The 18,211-nt window shown below is 42.9% G+C and overlaps 1 protein-coding gene across 2 annotated transcripts; it reads left to right on the top strand.

Moving 5' to 3' along the window:
* Positions 1 to 87: 87 nt before the first annotated feature.
* On the top strand, positions 88 to 17,773 carry PASK (PAS domain containing serine/threonine kinase). 2 transcript variants are annotated; one of them, XM_015277087.3, is made up of 17 exons: positions 88 to 387; positions 1,742 to 1,974; positions 2,939 to 3,109; positions 4,327 to 4,467; positions 4,996 to 5,130; positions 5,773 to 6,066; positions 6,420 to 6,519; positions 7,562 to 7,709; positions 8,894 to 10,197; positions 10,868 to 11,049; positions 11,740 to 11,907; positions 12,672 to 12,797; positions 13,328 to 13,462; positions 14,800 to 14,999; positions 15,555 to 15,688; positions 16,629 to 16,775; positions 16,971 to 17,773. In XM_015277087.3, exons 1-17 carry the CDS (start codon positions 234 to 236, stop codon positions 17,180 to 17,182), a joined length of 3,984 nt encoding a protein of 1,327 aa, XP_015132573.2. In that variant the 5' UTR covers positions 88 to 233; the 3' UTR covers positions 17,183 to 17,773. The 2 variants fall into 2 exon arrangements, with proteins under 2 accessions (XP_015132573.2, XP_015132572.2); XM_015277086.3 differs by having other exon boundaries at positions 6,420 to 6,582.
* The last annotated feature ends 438 nt before the right edge of the window (positions 17,774 to 18,211 follow it).

The following is an 18,211-nucleotide window of genomic DNA, read 5'->3' as shown; positions in this document are numbered from 1 at the left end:
GCCACCGCGCCGCGGTCGCCCATTGGCTGACGGCCGTGCCGCTCTGCCACCGCCTTCACTTATTGGACAGCGGGACGGCTACGTCCCGCCCCCGGCAGCTTGAGGTGAGCGCTGCGAGGCGCTGGACGGGCCGCGCTGGCAGCCGTCCGTTCTGCTGTCGGAGCGGGCAGCGGTCGGCTGTGCCGCGGTTCTGTTAACGGAGCGCTCCCTGCTGCTCCCGGCCGTGCGCGGGGATGGCCTGCAGCGCGCGTGGCCGCTCTGCAGGCAGCACTCCGGGCCTCGGCCCCCCGAGCGACTCGGAGCAGCTGAGCAGGTCCTACCCCTGGGCCGGTGGCGGCGGGAGGAGCCGGCTGGCCGGGCTGTGCCGGCGGGGAGCCTCACTGTCCGGTGAGCACTGCGTTCTGCGGGTTCCCGGGCTGTCGGCGGCAGCGATGGGTGCTCTTACGGCCCTTCCTCTTTTCCCTCCCTCACACTGGCAGCAGTAGCAGAAGCACAGAGATTAGCTGGCAGCCGGCTGAACGCGAGCCAGCAGCGTGCCCAGGTGGCCTAGGAGGCCAACAGCAGGCTGTTGTTGGCCTCCTAGGCCAGCAATAGTGCGGCCAGCAGGAGCAGGAGGTGACTGTTCCCTGTATTCAGCTCTGGCGAGGCCCTATCTCCTGTGCTGCGTTCAGCTCTGGGCTCCTCACTACAAGACAGATATTGAGGCCTCGGAGTGTGTCCAGAGGGCAGCGGAGCTGTGAGGGCTCTGGGGCACAAAGTGTGATGGGGAGCAGCTGAGGGAACTGGGGTGGGTCGGTCTGGAGAAGAGGAGGCTCAGGGGAGACCTCATTGCTCAGCAACTCCCCGAGAGGAGGCGGTGGTGAGGTGGGGGTTGGCCTCTGCTCCCAGGTAACAGCAATAGGGTGAGAGCTGATGGCCTTCAGTTGTACCAGAGGAAGTTCAGGTTGAATATTACAGAAAACTTCTGAGAATGAGCAGTGAGGCACTGCACAGCTACACAGGGAGGTAAGGCAGTCACTGTCCTTGGAGGTGTTCAGAGCCATGGAGATGTGGGCATGGTGGGGTGGGCTGGGGTTGGACCTGGGGATCTGAGAGGTTTTTATCAACCTCAATGACTCGATGCCCTTGGGATGACTTCTCCAGTATTTCCTCTCCCTTTTCATTGCTGCCAGCCCTTCAAAGCTACGTAGTTTGGAAGTGGAGTAATGGTGTTTGGTTGCTGATGTCGCTTCCCAGGGGAGCATTTATTACAGTCAGAACTTCTGGAAATTTTAGTACAATCACTTGCCATTGTGTAACATGAAGTGTTGGTGTGGGCTCTGGTATTTCAGTGTCACGTCTTGTGAATAGTTAATTAACTGGCTTCTGACTAACTGTAATTATGTTTAATAATAGTTTCAGTTTTAACTTGAGATAATTCAAAGCCTTTTAAACTCTCGTGACTTAAGCAGAAGAAAAGCTTGAATTGTCTGGTTGAGTTATTTGCACGCTGACAATTTTTTTCTAGCCTACTTTAATTATTCCAGTGGCTGTGACTCAGATAGGTTTATTATTATAGTTGTTTCTGTTGTCTTTTGTTTCACTGGTTTTATTTTCTTGTATTTTCTTAAAAAAGTATAGAAGGATGTATTTTGGGATGTAATTAGTTGATAATCAGACAACTGATATTTTTTCATTAATTTCTCCAGTCCTCCTGTAGTAAACTATTATAACAACACAGCTGATCTTATTGCTCTTACAGGGGAGAAATGGAGCTCTTACTGCCTCTCTTCGCTGGCAGCTCATAACATTTGTGCCAGCAAAACTGGGAACTCTCGGGCTCAGTGGGACTCTTCCTCTCTTTCCATTTCTGTTGGAAGTTCTTCTTGCTCCTTTGTGCATACCCCTGCCCTGGAGGAATCCAGCCAGCACTTCCTGACTGCTGCCCGCAATCCAAACCAGGCCATCTTCACTGTGGATGTCACTACAACAGAGGTATTTGCAGCTGTGACTGCTAAGCTATAGCCCACATAACTGTTGCAGGCTGTACGCTATCACATAAGCTAAAATTCCTGTTATTCTTACCTGTATCTGCAGGCAATTAGAGTGTCATGAAGGTGTTTATAGTCTGCTTAGTAACTTTCTGAAGACTGACAATGCATGTATTTTTATTGCACGTTGTAGTTAGCAAAATATACATAACCAATTAGAAGTACTGTTATCTTAAGTCTTTTATTTGAAATGGAAAAAGAGACTAAAGAAGAATGCAGCTACAATGCAGCGTAAGGGAAGAAAGGAAAAGCTGAACATGCTTCAGGCATTTTGTCTAGAAAGTAGTGGCCCAGGGATAAATTTATGGAGGCATGGTGCCTCTATCTGCCCCACTTAACATGCTTTCTGCACTGGGGCAGAGAGATTTTTCTGTTTCTGTCCTGACAGAGACATGAGTATAAAACTAAAGGCTAACAGCTGTAAAGAGCTGTGCCATTTTTAGCTTGAGCTGACAGTTTGAGTTTTCCCATCCTAAAGACACTTAATCCTAACTTGGTCTTTAACAGAGGCTTAAGCAGGGCAATGATTTATGTGATTGTTGCATGCCTTCAGGGGTGGATAAAATTCAACGGCCTGCCTTAGCTTCGCTTGCAAGTACAACTTTGTAGCTTTACCTCTGTGGGTATAATTCACAAGGGTGGAGGAGATAGGTAGTTAAAAATGAGCAGGAAACCTAAAAGGAAAGCCATGTTTCAAACACTCTTCACCAAGAAGACATTTGGGCAATGGATGTCTTAGAGTAAGAAGCTGAAGTGAATTGTTTTCAAAGACTTCAGTTTAAAAGGACTGCTGTATTTCCACTGAAAGGAAGTGTCATTATAAGATATTAAAATAACAAACTAAGGAGATGATGATCTGTAAACGAAACTTTCAGCTTTTATTCTTTGTTTCCTTTCCTCTTTTCCAGATTCTAGTGGCTAATGACAAAGCTTGCAGGCTCCTTGGGTGCAGCAGTCAGGAACTCATTGGTCAAAATCTGTCCCGTTTCATATCCAAATGCAACCAAGAAACATGGGAAGCTGTGGATGATGAGTATTTAGAAACTGATGAATGTACATCAATGGTTTCAGGAACTGTGGTATGTGAAATATTTGAGCAAATATCCCTCACTGTATGTAATATTTGTGGGGCTTCGGGTGGTTTTGGTTTTTTTGACAGTTTGAGTCTAATTTCCTGATATAGTTAACTTAGTGGGCATTCAGTAATTAAGTCATTTCTCATGCTGTTTTGTTTAAAAGTTTGCAAATGTGGGTATTTAAAGGGTAAAAGATGCTTTGGAAGGGCACGTACATGAGTTTTCCAGCTGCTAACATGTATAGTCACGATGACTTGACCAAATCAGAGCTTCAAGGACATTTGATCTTAAAAATAAATAAATAAAAAGAAATCAATCCATATAAATTGCTTAACATGGGAAACATTATGATGGGAAAGTTCCCAATTGCCAGGTCTTTAAAATGACCTGAAGTGGCATTGTGCATGTTATAAAGTTACATATCCTTCAAGTACTGTGACATGTCTGACAGAACACCCTAGTTGGTGCAAATGAGTGGAGTTAATGTTTCTCCTACAGTGGTTGGTTATGAGAAAACTGTGTGAGAAGTGTCAATGTTTTCTTTGGCTGCTGTTGTGAAATGATCAGTACCTCAGAGCTTGATCTTCCTACATCATCAATTAGGTTTGAGGGGAAAAAAATATCTTAAGCCTGGTTAGATAAATCCAGGATTAAAATTAAATATCTGTTCAGCTGTTCCCAATGCTTCATAGGCTGCCATGGAGGTTACTGTGTAATTCATAAACCCATTCTGTCAAGATCTTGTAAAAAAGATAAAAGACTTAATATGAACACTGCAGGTTATAAGATAAGTAAACATTTTCTGATTGGAGAAGAATCTTCTCCCATAAGAAATTAAGCTGCTGCTTTTGCAGCTGAAAGTAAGAACTGCATTACTAATGTGAAGTATTTGCTAGCATTGTAGAGCATCTCTGAAATGCTCTTTTCATTGAAAATAAGGCATTAGATCAACACATTTATTATGCTGATTGAAATTATTTGAGTTTTAATGAGGCTGGGAGAGAAGAAATAAAAGCAACAACAGAGAACTAATTGCAGTCCTTATCAATTCTCTATTAAAGGTGTTTCTCCCAGTAGAAACAGGTAAGTTGTCAATAAACAAGTTTTTTCTCGCAGTGAGGGTCGGACATCTTGTCTCAATATCTTACTCTTGTTCAAAATCTTGCAAAGTAACTGCAGTCTTAGTGAATTTTAACTGCATCTCTAAATCCTGTGGAAAGGTGGATGTTATCAACTGTCTCAAAGAGAAGATCCCTGTCTCAGTGTGGCTGAGGCGAATAAGAATCAAGGACAACCAGCGCTGTGTGGTTCTGCTGGAGCCAGTGGAAAGACTTTCAGCTTTTGTTTCCTTCAGGGCTGACGTGAGTGTTTTCCTAATGATCAAATGAGACAGCAGTTTCTGACAGTTTGTGTGCAAATTAAATGTGGCTAAAAACTGGTGGATACATCATTACTTGTGAACACAAAGTGTGTGCATAGCACTGCTTGAACTTGGGACTGTATGGGCAGCTGTGCATATTTTTCCCACGAGGCTCACCTTGACATTCAACAAGTCATAATACCCCAACCCTCCTCCATGAAAGTCTTAGACTTGAATCGTGGTGGTTTGGCAGGGGGTTGTTACTGACCACAGGGATGCCCTTGTGAAGGGATCTCCTGCTGAGGGGAAGTTCTATGAGGAGTCCTGGCCTTCCCTGTTCTTCCCTATGACATGCTAATATCAGAGCATTGCATTATATCTTGCCTGCTTTTACTGAGTTAGCTGTATTCCCGAGGGGACATCAGAATGAGACTTGCTGTTTGAGAAGATGCTTGCAGAAACTTAAAGGATTGAGTGGACTGTGGCTAAAATGCTAAATTCAAATAATGCTGTACATTTTCTTGTCAAGGGAGGCATTACATCATGTGACCTTCTTTTTGCCCATCTCCATGGCTACCCAACCTTGGAAGAAGTAGTTGGACTCCACATAAAGGACCTGATTCCTGCTGTGCAGATCCCTCTTCTAGGCAAAAAAATCCCTAAGGTATACTACATGTGCCAACCACTTTCTTCCCTATCCCTTCCTTTGGGGCTGCAGGTGCACAGTGGTTTCCATCCTTATGTAACAGACGAAATCCTTTTTGGTGAGAAGCAGAAGTTCTGTGAAAAAGGGTGTGATGCTTATTTATGGAGCTGTCAACAGGGTATTTTTGAACTAGGAATGAGTCCAGTCCCTGATGTGTCACTGTGGAGTCTATCTCGGTGAAAGATGATGAGATGATGTCTGCAATCCATCAGAAGCCTGGCTTTTTAAGAGAACATGCTATCTGAGTCAGCTCCCTAATATTCCTATGAATTCTTAAGCCAATTTCAGACATGTCTGTCTGAGGAGTAAGAATGTAAAGAATATCCAGGATTTGCAAATGTCATGAAAACAGGCAGCTGGGTAATTGAAAGAGGCCTTAGTAATGCCCCATTTGCTGAAAAACTGCAGCATGGACTTTCCTGCTCTTTGCTATCTGGATATTTATGCACGAGGAGTTCATCTCAGGGTTCCATGTCCTTAGAAAACCAGGCTTCGTTCATTTTGATATTCACTGGATCTGTTTCCTTTTCATTTCCTGCTCCTTTTTCCTGAGAACATTGAATTAGTTAGGGTTTTTCTTTTTTTCCCCCTCTAATCTAGAACCTCAAGGTTCAGAGAGCTGTAGGCCGATCCAGAGAGGGTAACGTGTTTCCTATTACTTTAAAACTACAAGTTAGCCTTCTGGAGGAGGACCAAGTGGCAGCACAGAACAATGGTGTTCTACAGACAGAAAGAGAAATCTCTTTCCCAGACTATCATTATGCTGCTACAGTTGAAGTTTTCTCTACAATCAGCGGCCTCATTACTGTACAGTCAGATGGAACCATCCAGTGCATCAAGGACAGTTTTGCTTTAACACTGTTTGGCTATGAGAAGAAAGAACTGCTGGGAAAGGTAAGATAAGAATATTAATGCCCCTCTGCCCAAATGAGTGCTGTGTCTGGCAGTGTATCCATTAGAGTATTTATGTCTTCTGTACTCGTTTCTGTCTGTCACAAAGCTACATGCATGTGTTGAGCAAGGGACGTGTGGGGTGGTACAGCAATGATCTTGCTGTATTTAAGTCTTGTTGCATTGAATTGCTGGCTGGAGCCCAAAGCAGTCGGCACAATTACACATTCTCCACCAGTGATGTGGACTGTGTTTGCATGGCTGTCCATAAGAATCAGGTCTACAGTTACTGCTAGTGTTTGCCCCCAGTCTGTGAGAGCCTCCTTAGCTTTATAAGGTTTCATTCTGTGTTTTAGAACATAACGTTCCTGATCCCTGGTTTCTATAACAACATGGAGAGAAGCGATGACTGCTCCTTGCCATTACCTCCTCTTGATGACTCTCTGGGGATGGAAAGTGAGTGCTTCTTTGAAGATGTTTCTGCCTGCCATACAGCTGGTTCTGGTTGCCGTAGCAAAGGTAAAATTAGTAGAGGAGAGAGAGGTTTTTTTTTCATGTGAAAATAGGAATGTGCTTTGTAAAAGCAGTGTACCTCTGTGCACTTTTTAAACTGGATTTCTGCCATAACCCAAGGTGAACAGAATTGTTATGTAAGGTTTTGCTTCTCTTTCTGTTGCTAAGAAGATGAAACTGAATATCCAAGGCAGAAATTATTCTGTTAATAGAGAATGCTTTGTATGTACTGGATGTTTCTTTCTCCTCTTTTTTTTTTTCTTGTTTTTTTTTCCACCTTTTCTTAAAATTGTGCAGCTGCATTGGAACCAACACACAGCTGCTACTGGAACAAAGAAGAGTTAGTAGACAGTGTGCAGTTTAAGTAAATCTTTGGTGAAGCAATGCTTCTAATCTGGAAGTAATTTTTTTTTTGCTGAGGAGACTATTTTGACACTCAGCCTTTCCTAAATGGTGTGATTGTTCTAGATTCTAATCCAGATTTGTTCATTCATTACCTTCTTCTGCAGCAACAGTACCTGTTTTACTCTGTCTTGTGACTGTTTTTCTCTTTTGACTGAGGAAGGAAGTTCTTACCTCATTCTTTCACTTACACATACTTGGAGTATTTCTTTTTCATCCTGCAACTTCAATGAGTTATAAACCTTTTCATTTTAAATATTTGAATTGGGAAGCATATGTGTGTTTAGGGCCATTTTTCTTTTTCTTCTCTAATACCTGTACAAGGAAGGTGAATTTAGCAGCCTTGAAACATCTGGGTTCTTGAATGTGATGATTTCTTAGGCCAAACTAATGCTCAACTACCTTACCTTAATCAACTCTTCTATACTCAATTCCTTAGGGACCTGTGCCTTTTTAAAGTCACAGGTTTAAAGTTTTTTTTCTTAAATCACCATAGGTACTGAAGCATAAAAATAAAAGGCTAAATTAGTATAGTTTTATTTCTTGTTTGGTACAGGTAACAACTTTGTGTCTGCATCTTTAGCCAACCTGCTGTCCAGAGATGAAGAGCAGAAATTGGAAAGAAGACACAGAGAAGACAGGTTGCTACCTGGTGAGACTAAGCAGAAGATTGGGAGCAGTCTCTTATCTATTCCCTCATCTCCTGAAGTGGCAGCCATACTTTCAAATCGGTATGTGTTTTATGGACCATAATCTCACTTTGAAAAAAGCAAGAACTGGAGTGATAATAACAAGCAGAAACTGTTGGTTTTTGTTTTTTTGTCTTCTCTGATACTGGTGGGAAGGTGTAACAAAAGCCTTCTGCATTTGGATCTCTGAGATTCTGAGAGCTGTTTGCAAGACAGATTGAGCTTTGCTTAACTTAGATTTTCATTGAGATGTGTAAGTTGTACTGATAAAGTTTTGGGATTCTCCCCCTAATGGGTACCAAGTGTTTCATCACAGGCCATGGAAGGTAATTATGCCCTATCTTGCTAGATATGAAACAATGGATGGTTATTTCCTTCCAAGGTATCCACTGGCTGGTGTTGCACTGAGGCCAGGTTACCTGGAACAGGATCTAAACATGATTCCTCCTGGAGGTTGGTGTAAATGTCAGGCTATCCATAAAGCATGATATCTTGTTACTAGAGTGCAGATGTCTTTATTGCATTTTTCTAGGTCTCCTTCCTTTGACAGTGTTAGAAATTCTGCACAAGGCTCTGTATGATGCACACAGTTTTGCTTAAGAGAAGTTATAAACCTTCCACATTAACAATTCCAACTCTCAGAAGTTATTTGCTGCCTTTTTAATGTACATTTAATGTAACGTTACAGCACAATTCTTGTCACTTTTTAAACAGATTGATAATCTGAGTTTCCTTTCTTTATATCTCTGTATCACAGATGGGTTACAATTGCTTTAATACATGGGTTGTTTTTCTATTCTGCATTTCTAAATATAGAAATATTTATACAACACTTTGTGCTGTGGGCTTCAATGAACCATGGTTAAAATGGCTGGAAACACCACAGGGATCTTCTGCCCTCAGAACCTGAAGTGTGCAGCCATATGCTGGCTTTTTGTTTTGACCTAAGAAATACATCTAGAAATTAATCTAGAGAAGGAATTAATCCACAAGTAAAGACTGCTGTTCAAGTGTACCTATCCTAATTTGGTGGGAATGGGATTTGTTACGATTTTGAATGCTTCCATCAAGAGCTTTTTCCCTTTTTCTTTTAAATTAAAAATAATTTTTAAAAATGGGGCAGGCTTTAAATAATGGACAAATTAATGGAAAAGTGGGTAGGATGTAAGTGACTGTTTTTATCCTTTTGTCATTGTGATATCACTAATAACTTGGAATCCTTGCAGTGAAGGCAGCATTGTGGCTGATGGGCTGTCAGCCCACTGTGGAGAGCCTTCTCCTGAAACCCAGCCTGACAGAATCAGAGCACTGGAACATTGCGGAGTGGAGGAAAATGCAAGATCATGTAATCCTCCAGAAATGCACCCTGCATGGGTATCTCCTCCATCATCTGCTTCAGAGCAGCTGGATTTAGATCAGAACTTAAAGACACCATTAAGAAGTGGCCATAGTGCAGCATCTGGTACCTCTGAGACTGGGAATGCCAGTGAAAGCAGTTTCTTGCTTAATCAATTACACGTTCATCATCAAGACCCAAAAGAATTAAATTGTCAGCAGGTCTCTAGGATGCCACATGAAATGCTGAAGGATCAGCATTCCACCGTTGCTCAGGGACAATCTTCTTCAGCAAACGTTGCCTGGCTCACTATTTTTTCTAGCCCAGTAGATAAGCTAGATACTGTATCCAGTGGAGTGAGCAAGCCACCTTCTTGTTTTCCTTGTAACTCATCTGGAACTCTGAAAATAAATGAACCACAACCTGGGACAACACTGGGCTGCACACAAGATTTTCAAAGTCATGTGGCTAGAGGACAGTTGACAAAAACTAGCTTCGTGTGTGATGGAAAACATTCCAGTCTTGAGCACACTGTTGCTGAAAGCAGCTTGCTAAAAGATGCAAATGTCATTGCCAATGGAAGAAATAGTACCCATGATGTTTGCTCAGGAAATACAGTGGGTTGCACTGGTTCTGCACTGGGAGCTGCCTCAACCTTCCAAACTATGAGACAAACTGACACTGAGCTGAACTGTATTTGCTCTGATCTCAAGGAACTGGATCTGAATATTGGTGTCACAGGGAACTCAGGCAATTGTTTAGGTTCTACTTCTGATTTTGTAGAAGTGTTCTTTTCTAATACAGTGAACTCAGCTGCAGGCACTATGTTAACTCCGAAGAGTGGTCTGTTTTCAGCTGAGCAGCTGTTAAATGGTGTTGCCATAAAAGATGGTTCTGGGTGTCTGCCTTCACAACAGCATTTGGAAAACCCTGAACAATCCTCCAAAGTATTTATTGAAAAGCCTAAAACTCTTACAGAGACTGTGGGGGATAATGTCAACAGAAACATATTGAAGAGTAAAGGAAATCCTGAAGAAGACTGCCAGTTCCATGGGCAGGAAAGCATGGAAATAAAAGTAACATCTACCCCTGTGAAACAAGAACAAAGACCAAATCATGCAGCTCCTTTCAGCGCAGAGATTCTGGAAGGCAGCTACAGTGGGAACTGCAGTCACAGAGATGGTTCACAATTAAGTAAGTTGCACCTGTCTCTCCTCTTCCCAGAACTCCTACTGGGACACTATCCTCTTCCCACATTTTCACAGAAGGCAAAATTCTGGCTTAGGAGGTTGCAGTGAAGAAGGAAGTAAGCTGTAGCATCTAAAAAGAAGTCTAGTATTTAAGTCTGTGCAGAGAGCACTGGAATAGCAGGTGGTTGCTAAGAAATTCAGTTAGACTGAACCATCAGAAATATTCTTAAACACTGATAACTGATTTTGAACAGAAAATCTAAACTCCTTTGGAAATATATATTATATACATATATCGTATATGTTTTTATATATATATAAATAATGGAACGTGCTTCATTCACTCATTCAGCAGGACTTAGTGCTTGTATAAAATCCCAATTTTTATGTCATTTTGAATAGCAATAAGAAATGAACAGTCCCAGTTGGACGCTGACAAAAATCTCTGCCAGTGAGAGGGGTGGGATGCTGTGGAGGTAACCCCTTACGTATCTCTAGAATAGCTGTGCTTTTGTCCCTGATGATTCCTTCCTAAGCAGATGTTCTCCCAAAAGTAATGAAGAAAATGGAGAAATTGACTTCAAGAACTCAGGATTTCATCCTAAGCTTCTTGTGGTCTCCTTTGATGCTAACTTTTGATTCCACCATTTTAACCTCCTTACTTGTTTCTGCAGGTATACTCTTTGAAGTAAGACGTGTGGAGCTGCAGGACCCTGCTGTGCTTTTCTGTGTCTGGGTAGTGAAAGACCTTCTGCAGAGCCAGAAAGAAGCAGTAGCAAAGACTCAACTTTTGCTCTCCAGTCTAGCAGGCTCGACCCAGTCTGTTCTAGATCTTTCCACTCACAGTCTTGGAGAAGTAAGAAACTTGACCATTTCCTAACATTGAGCTGAAGCTAAAGTTGAAAAGTTGCTCAAATATCGTGAGGGCAGGATGGGGGTATTGCTTTTTCCTGGTTTTCCTCTTTCTATATCAAAAGAAATGTGTCATTGGTGTAAAAACAACACATTATTTTGCAACATTTCTCGTAGGTGTGTATTTGGCTTAGCATAGTTATCTTTCCAGCCTGAGTAGTAACAGCACCTGATCTTAAATTTATTCTCAGGCTGGTTTAAGTACATCTACAATAGATGTTCACATCAGCGTGGTGAGATTAATTTTAAAATCAATGTGATCCTGCAGATGCAGGAGTTGGTAGGAAGGCTTGTGGTGTTTCTTTACTATAGATTTTACTGGGGGTATTAAGAGGATGTGCCTTGAATTTGTTTCCTATTGGAATCTGCTAAGAGAGCAACCTACAGAACTAAAATGCTGCCTTATCAGAAAGTCTGGTAAACACTGGTAATTTAGGGTCTTGTATATGGCTTATGTAGAAGTTATTGAGGCAAATACAAATCACCAAATATATAAATAGAGCTTGAAGCAGTACCTTTTATTTCTTTCAATTTGGATGTGTTGTTTCCTGTCAGTGTTTACTTTGGTAAATGTTACTCTGAGGCTTGCTCGGTTCATCTTCTTGCTAATGCTTTTTTTTTTATCTGTAACCAGGCCATCAAATCATCTTCGCTCTCTGAAAATTCACGAAGAGCTGAAGAGCTTGAGAGATTAAGGGCTTGTGAGGGAGAGTATGCCACGCATTATGACACTCTCAGCCTCATTGGCAAAGGATCTTTTGGCTTTGTCTGGACTGCCAGGAGCAAGAAGAATCATCAGGAGGTTAAATATTTCTTTAAAATACTGAAACGTAATTATTTAGGATCTAAACAGAAAGGTTAGAGTGCCCACATAATGTCAGCACTGTGCTTTCAGAAGCTGCTGTTTGGTAGTTCAGGACTTCGCTTTGTTTTGAATGCAAATGTGAGATGACTAACATTCTGAAGGCAGGACAGCACTGTTCACATTGATATAATGTTCACAGTGATGTATGTTACCCAAGGCAGCAGGCATAGAGTGAGACTGGCCATGTAGCCCTTTTAACCCCTTGAAAGAGCTTTACTTCAGCCCTAACATGATTACAAGTTCTAATCTAACCTTACTGAAGAGAATGATAAGCTCCAAAGTTTAGCGTGTTGCAGCTCAAGCATGTGGTTACCTTATTGTGCAATAGGCATGTTGAAGTTATGGGGTCCTCTTGGCACCCAAAATACTTCTGCTGATAGAAGCAAGCTCTGGTGTTCCTCACTGTGAATGTAAGTGCTTATTTTCTTCTCTGTACCAGAGCTCACCCCTGCTGTGATTGATAAGAGAGCTGGCCTCTAAGAGCCTTTGGAAAGCCTTTGGAATTCAATTTTATTAGTACTCAACTGGCATCTAGTACTAAATTAGCTTAAAGATGTTCATAGATGCCTTAAGCAAAGCATACTGACTTACTTCTGTCCTTAAAGTGATATGATTCACCAACATTTTTCGTGGAAATAAATGTACCAAACACTTAAAGTTCTGCTTTTGCAAACAGTACTGAAATGCTGTTGTCTCTGCAGGCTGTTGTGAAGTTCATCTGGAAGGAGAGGGTGCTTGAGGACTGCTGGGTAGATGATCCTGATGTGGGGAGAGTTACTCAAGAAATAGCAATCCTGTTGAAGCTGCAGCACCCCAATATCATTAAGGTACAGTAACTCAGAGTAAATGCAGTTTAAACTGTATCAGATGGTTCCTTTGACTATTTAAGGCCTTATGCTCCTCTTCAGGAGTGAAAAATGTCATGTATTAACTCTACCTTTTCAGTAAAGAGCTATCATGCATTATTAGGGATCACTTGCTTTTAGACACCTGTACCACAAACAATTGATGTAAATGCAGATCTGAAGGTGTGAATCTAACAGAAGAAAAGTCTGTTATCTCTGGATGCGTATCTTGGGAGTGGACATATGTCACAACTGAACACTCACTAGTTCAGAAAATCTGGGTATGTCTTGATTTCTGTTGTTTTTTCAGAAAGAGAATTCCTCTGAGTTTCTGGTTCTACCCTATTTTCTACCCTATATTTTGTGCTCAGTGAAACGAGACTTATAAATGAGTTATGATGTACTTCGCTTAAATCTCCAAAGGGAAGTTAGTGTTTCTGTTAACTCAATTAATAATTACAAAGGGAATTTGAGGGTGAAGCACTTAGAAATAACAGGCTGTTTTTTATCAGGTGCTGGATGTGTTTGAAAATGAACGCTTCTTCCAGCTGGTGATGGAAAAGCACGGATCTGGTTTGGATCTCTTTACGTTCATCGATAATCAGCCTGATTTGGATGAGCCATTAGCAAGCTATCTATTCAGACAGGTGAGAGCTGGGAATATACAGGGAATATACAGGGAAGAGATGGTTATGGTAAGGTAAGAACCAGGATCCTATTTCTCTCAAAATTAGTACTGGCTAAACCACAGTCATGCTCTATACCGATGGAGCTTTTCTAAGTTATTCTGCAGGGTTGATTTCCAGCTGACAGAAATGCTGCTCACTTAGAAACCTGTCACAGATTTGCCTTTACAGGACCTTACTTCCTATGAGGGTCTCCTATAGAGTAGAGCGGTCATCTCTTGGTCCTGTTTGTAGCAACACAACCCCAGCCTCTGGGGTATCCATTAGTGTGGCAAATGCATCTCCTCTATGTCAGGAGGACAGTGCTCACAAGTTGCCAATGCAGAATGACTCAAGGGAGCTCACTGTTGGACAGGAGCCTGCCTGACAGCTGAGTTGTGCCTTATTTATTGTGTAGCTCCTAACCTAAGAGCAGTCATCAGAATCTTGGGTTTTGAAGCTATTGCCTTGCTCCAAGGTATGCAGGAATTACTGTGCATATGGTAACCCACTGCAGTGCCTGCCATCCCCTCACCTGGGATGCTGAGGGGAGACAGTGATTTAGTGCTGCACCTTCTGTATCTGCTGTGCAGTGTGCTCTCACAAATTGCACTCTGTTTCCTTTAGGCTTCTGACTGATAAGCCCCATTCCTATACCACCCATGAGTTTATAGGGGTGCTTTGTTACCTCAGACCTGTACGCTATTTCTCTGCTGAAGGAGCTTTGTATTACGAATAGAAGCTCTATTCCCTCAACTCTCTGCTTTTGACATTCAAATATGTTGTGGTATGGATCAAGATTATTTCCAAGGTGATATAATCCTGATGCTATTCTTAATTATAGCACTGTTGCATGAATCGTGCAGCAAGAAGAATGGAGTTTGAGTATTATTTATGCCACACTCCACTCCGAAGTGCTTTGTCATCCTGCAGTATTAAAGGCATACAGTGTTATTCTTTCAGTGAAATGAAAGGACCATCCAAACGAAGCTGGGATAAAAATAAAGTAACCAGCAGGACTGTAACAATAAGCTCTGATGTTTCCAACCAAAGCACTTTGTGACTATAGCATGCCATCTTCCTGCACATCTGTGAGAGGAAAGCAAGCTTTAAGTCTCTCTCCCAAGAGCATTCCAACACCCACTGCAGCAGTGCTGACAGACGTCCCTCAGCTTGCATGCACTTACCAAAATTAGGATCTGTGTCTTCATACGGTGTCAAAGCAACCTAAGATGTGGCTATGGTAACTCTGATGCCATTTATGTTATTTGGAAGGACGTCTGTCTGAATTAACATGGCGCTCTCTGTTCCTCTTTCAGCTTGTGTCAGCTGTTGGGTACCTCCACTGTAGAAACATCCTTCACAGAGATATCAAGGATGAAAACATTGTCATTGCTGAAGATTTCACAATTAAACTAGTGGACTTTGGTTCTGCTGCCTACCTGCAACCTGGCAAACTGTTTTACACCTTCTGCGGGACAATTGAATACTGCTCACCAGAAGTGCTGTCTGGCAAACCGTATGTCACCCCATGCAAAGACATTATGTTGTAAATCCCACTCCCAAAAAAACCCAACCCTCTGTGTGCAGGGCTGGCTGGAAGCAGGCAGGGTGCCTTGCCCTTGGAGCTCTGCTGGAGCATCTAATCACAGAAAGCTGAAGTGAGATTTAGGGCACTACAGTGACAGAAATTATTTGCAGAGGCTTAAATGCATATGAAGTTGATTTTATTAAGGCTGTTGATGGGCTTTCTTGTTCTGCTCAGACGTTTCATGCACAGCCTTATACATCAGTTTACGCTAACATCTTTCCTACGACAGAGCTGAGTTCAAGAACAAGTTGTCATTTCCAGCCTGGATGAGTTGTGCTGTGATGTGGTGTCCTTCCCTCATCTCTCACAGTATGCGTGTCAGCTTCCTAATTTCGTCATTCCTGTCTCTCAACTGAAAACTATTCTTTTAGAGAGCTTTTATAAAGTTTTGTTTGAATATTTAACACATTTAGGTTATGGTTACATCCCTTAGCACAAAATTATGTCACTGCACTTGGAATTCATGCAAGCTTCTCTGTGTAGGTACCACGGCCCTGAGCTGGAGATGTGGTCACTCGGTGTCACCCTTTATACCCTAATATTTGGAGAGAATCCCTTCTGTGAGCTGGAAGAGGCCATGGCAGCTGTCCTGAATTTTCCTCGGCTTGTGTCAAAAGGTGCCTTTTCTCCCATTTAAAGGAAAGTGTGAGCAGAGAAAAATGGGGGAAAAAACAGTTCCAAATGTCCTACGCAATGATTTAAAATGCTGTTTTCTGAAGCAGAGGAAATTCTGTTCTGCACTTCTATGCCTACAATTCAGCTATTTACTGTATGTCTTATTAGTTTCAAATTCCAGTCCTCCCACTTAGGAAGATGATTCAAGCTATTGCTTTGTCAAACTTCAGTGAGGTTTATGCTTGAGAAAGCCAGAACAAGGCCTGCTGGGAAGGCTGACTCTAGTACATAACGTTCAGTCAGTAATGATGCTCATCTAACTAATGCAAGATTTATCTCACTTGAACCAACTGTCAAGTAATAGCGTGTCGCTCTGGGGATGTTTGATGATCATCTGTTAGTATGTCATTTCTTAATGAATTGCATAGCTTGACATCACAGGAAAAATTCATTGCCCCTGCTTTGAGCTATAGAAAACTAATTGCATGTCAGGCTATTGAAGTCTTCAACAAATTCTCTGTGGTCCCAGGAGCACGATGGTTATAAGGCTTCGGTGGTGCTGCAACTGAGCAGTACATTCCTGAAGCTTTCCCTGAGTGCACAGATGAGAATGGGGTGGCTGCAGGCTCAGCAGCCCCCAGGTGGGCTGGGCTCCAAAGCAGTTTGTTAGGGCTGCCTCTGTGGCATTTGTTCCTCTGTCCTCCTCGCTGTCAGGAGTGCTCTCAGTTCTTTGTTTTTACAACCTGGAAATCCCATCATCCTGGGAGCTGAGCACATGTAAGTAGTCGTGAATAAAGCTGTGATAGAACGGGATGGTACAAGAGATTAGCGGGGAGGATTTGTAATTGAGATCTGCATTCTTTGAATATAAATCATGTCTTGCATTCCTGGCATGCCTAAAGTACAGACTGAGCTGTTTGTCTCCCTGCTGCCTCTTCCCAGATCTCATGAATCTGATCGTCGGGCTGCTGCACCCTGCTCCAGAGCAGCGCACAACTCTAGCAATGCTGGTGGAGGATCCTTGGCTGAAGCAGCCTGTGAACCTGGGTGATTACACCTGGGAAGAGGTATACATCTCTGCTGGGGCAGGTGAGATCTTCTGAAGGCTTTTTTTTCCCCCACCAGCAGAGCAAGCAGGGAGAATTTATAAGACAAGGTTTGCCTATAGTTAGCAATGTGCTTCTTACCCAAAGGCAATCTTCTGATATCCAAATGTGCTTTGAACTTGACCCATTGACCACTGGGACCTATGGTTCACCCCTCACTGTTGATCTTTCTTTCTAGAAAGCAATGGATTGAGAAATGGTTCTGTTGAGTGCTCACGCAGAGACAGACCCTCAGCTCCTCGCATGGAGAGTGAGCCGTGCCTGAGTGCTTCCAGCTGTGTGTGCGCACATCCCCCCTGGGAAGGAGCTGCAGCTGTGAGGTGTCAGGGCTGGAGCCTGGGGAGTCGCTGCAGCCGCTCCCTGCAGCAGCCCCTGCCTGTGCAGCACTAGCTCCCTCACTGCAGGGCACGTGGTAACACTCAGGAAGCAACAGGAATTAATTTCAAGCACTTCTCTCTTTATAGAAAGAGAGAAAAACGGGAATTCTTGAGGAATTCTGAGAGCAACAGCAGAGATTTCCTATGAGGGAGCCTTGTGAGTGAACCACTTTGTGTTGTCTATTGGGACAGCCTGACATCAAGCTGCCTTTTTATCCAGCCCGTGGTGTGCAGGAGCTCTCACCCCACTCCCTTCTGTTCTTCCCAGAATGGGTGGCCAGCTGTATGCAAAGCACGCTTACAAACCCTGCTATTCACACCAGCACTGTAAGTTCTGACCCTTTTATACACTGCAGCCCAGGGTTTGCCCTTGCCTGTGGCTTTGCCCCACAGGGGACGTGTCAGAAGCTTCTCTAGCTAACAGGTTGTAATTATTCTTACCTAGGAAGGGCTTTAAAGCTGGAAGAGATTTTTTTTTGGTTGTCTTTTACTGTTCATAGCTCAGAATATATTTTTATTGGCTCTTTTTACTTTTATATGTAGTTTTACTCTTTCTTAAAAAAGAAAATGAATGAATAAACACGTGTATGGTTCTGTTGGTGAACTGCCCCCCCTGGCTCCTCTTTGGAGTTTGTGCCCAAAAACAGACACAGAATGGTATGTTGTGTATTTTTTTCCTCCTTCCCCCTCCTCCCCCAGAACCAGAGCTGCTGGAAGGGACTCTGCAGCCCCTCTGCTGACATGAATTCCCTGCTGCAGGTTACAGAGTCCTCTCATGGAGCCAGGGAGACCTCATTGTGGCCTTCCACTACTTCAAGGGAGTGTATAAACAGGAGAGGGAACAGCTATTTATGTGGGTGGATAGTGATAGGACGAGAGGGAATGGTTTTAAACTGAGACAGGGGAGGTTTAGGTTGGATATTAGCAGGAAGTTCTTCACCCAGAGGGTAGTGACACACTGGAACAGGTTGCCCAAGGAGGCTGTGGATGCCCCATCCCTGCAGGCATTCAAGGCCAGGCTGGATGTGGCTCTGGGCAGCCT

Source organism: Gallus gallus, chromosome 9 (assembly GCF_016699485.2).
Source record: "Gallus gallus isolate bGalGal1 chromosome 9, bGalGal1.mat.broiler.GRCg7b, whole genome shotgun sequence".
Classification (NCBI taxonomy): domain Eukaryota; kingdom Metazoa; phylum Chordata; class Aves; order Galliformes; family Phasianidae; genus Gallus; species Gallus gallus.
This window is presented reverse-complemented; position numbering and strand designations above follow the sequence as displayed.

Coding starts and splice junctions, on each gene's coding strand:
- PASK (XM_015277086.3), top strand. CDS start 234: ATGGCCTGCAGCGCGCGTGGCCGCTCTGCAGGCAGCACTCCGGGCCTC. Junction 388..1,741: donor GCGGGGAGCCTCACTGTCCG/GTGAGCACTGCG, acceptor TTGCTCTTACAG/GGGAGAAATGGAGCTCTTAC. Junction 11,050..11,739: donor CCACTCACAGTCTTGGAGAA/GTAAGAAACTTG, acceptor ATCTGTAACCAG/GCCATCAAATCATCTTCGCT.